Source organism: Pseudopodoces humilis, chromosome 4 (assembly GCF_049639895.1).
Source record: "Pseudopodoces humilis isolate 2021_Gansu_Grassland_sample_001 chromosome 4, ASM4963989v1, whole genome shotgun sequence".
Classification (NCBI taxonomy): Eukaryota; Metazoa; Chordata; class Aves; order Passeriformes; family Paridae; genus Pseudopodoces; species Pseudopodoces humilis.
In genome coordinates, this window is record NC_142203.1 from 50303701 (window position 1) to 50310627 (window position 6927).

General features: G+C 35.0%; 1 protein-coding gene across 2 annotated transcripts in view; it reads left to right on the forward strand.

Annotated features, from left to right (window-relative positions):
* Positions 1-5655, forward strand: part of GLIS3 (GLIS family zinc finger 3) — a 117105-nt gene extending 111450 nt beyond the window's left edge. For both annotated transcript variants that reach the window (XM_014252240.2, XM_088054597.1), the window contains exons 8-9: positions 859-1038; positions 2253-5655. In XM_014252240.2, coding sequence (XP_014107715.2) covers positions 859-1038; positions 2253-2389 — 317 coding nt within the window. In that variant the 3' untranslated portion in view covers positions 2390-5655. The remainder of the gene's footprint in view (positions 1-858; positions 1039-2252) is intronic.
* Positions 5656-6927: the final 1272 nt, after the last annotated feature.

Sequence of the window (6927 nt, forward strand, 5' to 3'; positions counted from 1 at the left end):
ATGGTACAGTTAGTTCCCTAACAGATACCTCAAGTATGGTCAGGGTCTACTGCCTGAATTGGACATGGTTTCATATTTCATTCAGCTGTACTGTAAATGACCTTGGGCATGACATTTTGTGAATAAAGACACCAAGTTAGGAGATTTTGCTGTGTCATGTTGGGCTTCAGTTCTAAGACCTCTGCAGTGTGGCTTGATGCACTGCAGTTGCACACAAAGACATTTAGAATAATGCTAAATACCTAGGGGAAGAGAACTACACATGCTTATTTCTTGGTTATGACTCTCTATTTTAAAAATGAGGAATTGACACTGAATTGTGAAAAGAACTTGTATCTAGGAAAGTTGTATTACTTTTCTATGCTCTCTTTCCATCATAAAAAAATTTTGCTCAGAGTTTCTATGCATGACTATCAGGCAGCTGTCTTGGCATCAGTGAGAGATCCTTAGATTTTATTCAGACTTTACTTGGGTAGTCTTCTTTTATTTTGAATTTAGCATTTTCTTAGATTTTTCAGGCAGATGCACAGTGTGACTCTGGAGAGTACCAGCTCAGACATAGGATTGTGCAGTACAGGGAGAAATCTGAAAAATCTCAGCTTCTAGCCAGTCAGTGCCTCTCACAGGTCATGGTGTAATCAGGATGTCCATGTAGCAGATTATATTTGAAATTAGTAGCAACTTGAGGAATTTTTAGTTTATCAACACAGATATCAATACTGCTTTATTTGTTTAAAATTACTGAAGATCTGGTAGTAGGGCAGTTGAGGTTTTTATCATTCTCATGGCCATGGTTCCACACACTATCCTTTGTATCTCTGTCCAGGTCTTTTACTGATGGCCCCCTTCTCATTCTAGGTTTTTATGGGCAGCTTCAAACTTTCTGCCCTCCACACTATGCTGACACTCAGAAGAACATACAAGACAGTGTTTCTTGCAATATGGTTCCTCCTGTTGACTGCTCAGCTCTCACATCAGCGGGCCAGGCAGGGCTTGGCATTCTCCATCGAGGTTTTTCAGATCATTCTGGTATCAAAGGTAAATAACAGCTGGTGACTCCACGTATGATTGTGTATGGTTTGTAAACTTTGGCAAATGTGCACGAGTTGTGTATTTGGGTGGGACATGTCATGTCAGATTTGGCTCTTTACAAAGAGGAGATAGTTTACAGACCTTCATGGAGTGGTTGGTGTTGGGAGGCTGGCAGTCGCCATAGGTGACAATAACAACCGGCCTGTGTGCAATCTGCACACTGTTGAAGGCTTCTCAAGGTTCTAGTCTGTGGGGCTTAGACCCCCTGGCTTGTGTATTTGAGCTGAAATACAGTCCATTAAGCCCTCTATGATATTTGTGCAGACACTCCACTCCACCGCACATATTGTGGCAGGGACGTGAAATGATTCAAACTACTGATTTTGCTTGGCGCATGTTTGGTTTTTATCAATATTGAATTTCACTGATTCCTACTTCTGTGACAAAACCTGCCTAGATGTACACTCATCTGTGTGCACTTAACTTAGTCTGTGCCTAGATGAAAAGTACTTAAGAAGCTTGCATGCTGCTCTGGAAGGATGAAAGATCTCTGTGCAAAGTATCAGTACAAGACAGTGAGCCTAATCCTAGCACTAAACTAGTACCCAGATCTTTTACTGTCCTTCCACACAGGATGAATCAATCCACTTAACATTTATTGTGCTTTGAAGTCCCTTTTATGTCTTGGTCCTTCAGAAGTGTATTTCAAAGCCAGTGCACCTGTAAAAACAAAGAGGCATCTCACATCATGTAAACATGTTATCCAAAAGATGTGTCTGCAAACAGTTACTCTTGGGCTTACTACTGTCACTTGTAAAAGGTAGTAGTTTCTGTGCCAGGGTCTACTTTACAACAAATACATACTACTGTATTTTGTTGTCTTTTATCCTGTGTTTAATATGATGAAATTTGTTAAACAAGCATGAAGTTAATTTTTAAAATGTTCACAATTTTAACACCCACTAAATGGGGAGGTGTTAGTTGCAATGAAATCTGCTCTGCTTCAGACTTGATTCTGACAGAACTGAAAATTCCTCCCTTGATATCCAGTAAGTTATGTAATTAACTTCATATATTTTTTGACTTATTTATTTTATTTGTGCCTTTGATTTAAAATAATTTCAAGTTCTATGTGTAAGTATTAAGACATACTTCATTATATATATAGTTATCCTATTCATTAACTGGGGTTTTTTTTTTTGTTTTGTTTCTTCTCTCAGTGTATGACTTTCCAGCAGGGTCTGTAGGTATCTTTGGTGATTCAGCTTGCAGCATGTCAGAGGACACCAGTTTCCTACAAGTAAATGCAGTGGATGATTGTTCCAGCCAGCTTTCTTCTGTATTCACTGAAGGCTAAAGTAATGTATATCTAGTTACAACTTGATTCTGTTTCATCTTGCCCTTATGTTATTTTCCTACAAATTTTTTCTCTCCATGAAGCTGCCATGTATGTATGGGGATATGACTAGATATACATACATAATGGAGAGGAACAAAGCAATTACCAAGCATTCTTCATTTAATCAAGAAGACAACTGAGATGGAGAATGTTTGGAGAAAGCAATCTTTGCCAAAACCTTAGCAATTGTTTCTTTTCTTCTCATCTGTGGTACAGAAACTATACTTTTAAAATTATTTCTTCTTCTAATTTCTCAAAGGGAATTCAGAGACCAAATAAGAAAACTGGTTGTTGGCTGAAATCCTTTCAAGCTGAATGGGTAAACTTACAGAAGAACACAGCTTTAGAAAATTCCTTTTTGAAAAAAGGAAAGAAGCAACACCAGAGCATACTACAAACATTTCAAAGGCATACAGTTTTTGCACAACCTGTCTGCATGTGATAGTTCCAAAGTTTAACACACACCAGTATCCAAAAGAGAGAGAAATTAGAAATATATGCTGGCACTACCTATTGGAGGCATTGATGTGGCTTCTTTCTGGATCTCTTTGTTGGTAGAGTATTTCTTACAGGCCTCAGGTTAGGTGTCCTTTCCTTCCCTCTTTATTTTAAGCCATAAAGAATGGCTATTACTGTTTTCCCAATATTCATTCTGATCTTTTAAGCATGAATAAGGTCTAAATACACAAGTTACTTGGACTTTGTCTCTATTTAACATCTGCAAAATAAGCATAAATGCATTTTAACTTTCAGTTGCTTTTTAATTAGATTGTAGATTGTTGCTGTATGTGCGATAGTCTTCTACAGGAAGGTTTAAAGTATTTTGTAGGAAAGATTCTTCCCTAAATTCCACACATTTTTTTTAAAAGCTATCTGTACTGATTCAATGAAATTTTGGTTGTCCTAGTCCTTTTCCATAACACATTTTCAGAAAGAACTACTCTAAGTGTGCTATGTTTCATCTGGTTACTTAGAGAGATAAAACTGGACTGGTTTGGTGGTTTTGATTTCTCTGTCAGGCTCAAGGTCCTCAAATTTAGTCCAGGATGCAAACAAATTAGGTTGTCCCTCATAAAACATACAAGGTTATAAGTTAAAACCAGTATTTTGCAGTTGAGATAACAACACTGTGATCCTGTATAATTTGAGAACAACTCTTATATTAGTAAGACTGAGTTTTTAGGTTTCAATTCCTGTTCATGCATTTTGTGGATTTCTTACTGTGTAGTGTACTTCTTAATATTCTCATGACCTGACAGAGTACGGACATAAAAATTCATTCTTACAGTCTGGACCATAACTATGCTTCTGAAATCACTCTTCTAAAAAGATAAACTTTAAACTTAAATTTTTATTTTTATTTTCCCCTGGCAAACTTTTGAGAGATTTTAAGACCAATTTGGCTCAAATTCATAATTTAATCTGCAGTTATATGGAATAGTTGAATTTATGTTCAGATGTTTGTGAACACTGGCAATCTTTCGTGGTTTGTATTCATTAAGTATATTTTTATGTGCAGTCACATGCTTAAATTTTTAATGGAGAGGTTTTCATCAGATACTTAGAATATATGAATAAACCATGCACATAAATGAAGTACAATGAGAAGCAAAGTGACTAAAATACAGCTAATTCTGTACTAAGTTCTTCCCCCATGTACTTTGCTTCCCCCATGACAAGAGAATGTATCCCTCTGCTCCAACTTGCACTAAGGGGTCTAGGTGTTACCATATGTGATTTGCATTGGTTTAAATGACACCAGGCATCCTTCACAGCTACACATGTCCAATCAAAAAGACAATGCATAATGTGCATTGACCGCAAGTTTTGCTTTTTAATAAGGCTTTAATTTTGTACTATCTTAAAGCCCGTTCTTTGATCACTGCACAAGAGTAACTTGGTTCAGTACAAATAATAAGTCACACTGAACACTTCCATTTCAAACGTGTGGAATTGTGTTTTGTTCCACCGAAGTCAGCAAGGGCAGGATCAGACTACATGTAGACATACATATGTACATATAACTATATAGTTTCTTAAACACAGATTCTTTAAAATTCTTTTAACCACGTGATTGTCCAGATACTGTCCATTGCTGTTTACAAAACTGAAATACTGTTGCTGTCTTCAGATCTGTATCACCTTGATTTTTGCAATGTTTTTTTCTAGTATCTGAATGTACAAGTTCTTCTGTAGAATTGGGGGATTATACATTTTGAAACATGCTGACCAAAGGGAAAGTGGGAGTACAGAATTCAAAAAGGGCATTTTTAACTTGGGGGTTCATCAGTTACATTTGAAAAAGGAAACTTTTGCAACTCATTAATTTATTCTTACACATACATATAATATATATATTTACAGCTTTCTATGAGCTTAATCCTAAAAAGAAGGCCCTAGAGAACACTCAAATCAAGCACATGAATGTGGGCTACCAGTCTGTAAAAAGGTATGCCTTTGTTTACTTCTCATTCAGAGACAAAGAAGATTTTTCACTATCATTTCATTATTCTCTTTCGAGTTGGACTGACTTCAAGGCATCAATTTAATCACTGAGGGCAATTGCATAAAAAGCCCCATTGTATCTCATTTATATTGGATATTTAGAGAGGAAATCCTGTTTGTCACAATCAAAAAAGGTGCTTGAGAAAATACAATTTTGTGGGTTATCTGCATAACTGAGTTTATTTGCAAATACTTGTGCCTCGGTGAGTTTTGTATTGTTATTCTACTTGCTGTATTGTTAACTTTCTAAAGGGATTCATATCTAAGAGATGAAGTGAGTTTGGACTGCGGACATTAAACAATATTCAAAAGAAGTTATTTACAATTATTCTTTTATACAATTCAACTGTTTCCCAACTCAGTGGTCTATTTATATTTGCATTAGAAATGGTTCTACACTGGAGTTTAAAATACAGTTTCAAAGTGCATGTGTACAAGTGGAAGTGTATGAGAGTGCATGTGTTTATTTGGGTCTCCCTTTCTATGTGTGTATGCACACAAACATATAGGCATTGTGGTTTACTACTACCAGATGCTGAAGAATTGCAGTGCTAATGCCATCTGTCACACTGTATATTGTTTTCAGCTTTTGTTGAAAAGGTGTTAATGAGTATAAAAATTACATTTTAACTGTTTATTCCCTGTTTTCCCGTGTAAATTTATAGCAGATTTTTTTAAATGGCACTTTTTTCTTGTTTGTATGAAATTTTGTTCTTGGTTTGGGGCTTTTTGTATATATATATATATATATATATATATATATATATTTCCTTGAAGCAAGTAAAGCAAAATACCACAAATTAAAATTAGCTGAGTTTTTATTTAAGAAAAAGAAATCCTTTTGTTCTGTACAGAAAGCAGCATCTGTATGGAAAGCAGCATCTTGTGTAATATTTTTTACACAAAGCACTTTGGTGAGGAGAGAAAGTGGGATTATGTTTTTCCTAAACCTTACAGAGTAATCTACATATTTATACATGCTTACATATGATTTTAATTTGCCATACTATATATCTGGCTCTTATAATCTTATTCTTAAGAAATGTCTGTTGCATGTCATGAAATACCAAAAAATTCGAAAGAATTAGTTACGCCTTTCGCTCTACTAGTGTCATTTTGTGATTTTTTTACAGTTATTTTTCATACAATCGTAAATTATTTTTGTCCTGTTTCATAACATTCTGTTTTATGTAAAAGATAAAAGTGAAAGCTGTATGTGCGTGGTACAAAATAAAACTGAAAAATTGTAACTCCATTACGTGACCTGTAGAACATACTATTGTGAGATGCATTTAAAGATAAGTGCTCCAGCCATTGTCCTATTTTTGTATGGATTCATATAATTAGAAACAGAAATAGGAGACAAACTCTTAGAGATTTCTCAAAAAAACCCACTTGGCTCAGAGTTTTAGGTCTGGATTTAATTATTGTTATGGTGAGGCTAGAGATTTGTAGAGATAAATGAAGGTCTTGGTGTGTGTTTACACCCTGGGTGGAGACACAAATAAAAGAAAAAAATTTAATTGCATTTTTGTGCTGTGATAATTTTTCATTTTTATGGGTTTCTTTGGTCATGATGTTTTGACACATACAACACACAATTATACACATACAACATATCAAAGTATTTTGCTTTTTTGTGATTACTGTTTCTAATATACTCAAGCAATAAAACCATTTCAGAGCACTTTATGTAAGGCAAAGAGCATCTTTTAAACTCTGAATTAGACAAAATGAAAACAAAAGACAGATAGATGCATTCTTATGTCCAAATTATTATGTTCAAGACACATCCTGAGAACCCAAAATGCTTAGGAGGTAAGCAATTACACCCACATACTGAACTAGAAATCAAAGGACAAAATACAAACTAATAAAATAAATCAGTGCAGAAAAATCCTGTTACAGGATTGTAAAGAGGCCTTTGAAAATCATGGTCCTACTATGATCTTACTAGTTAACTGATCAATCCTAATTGATCTTTCTATGAA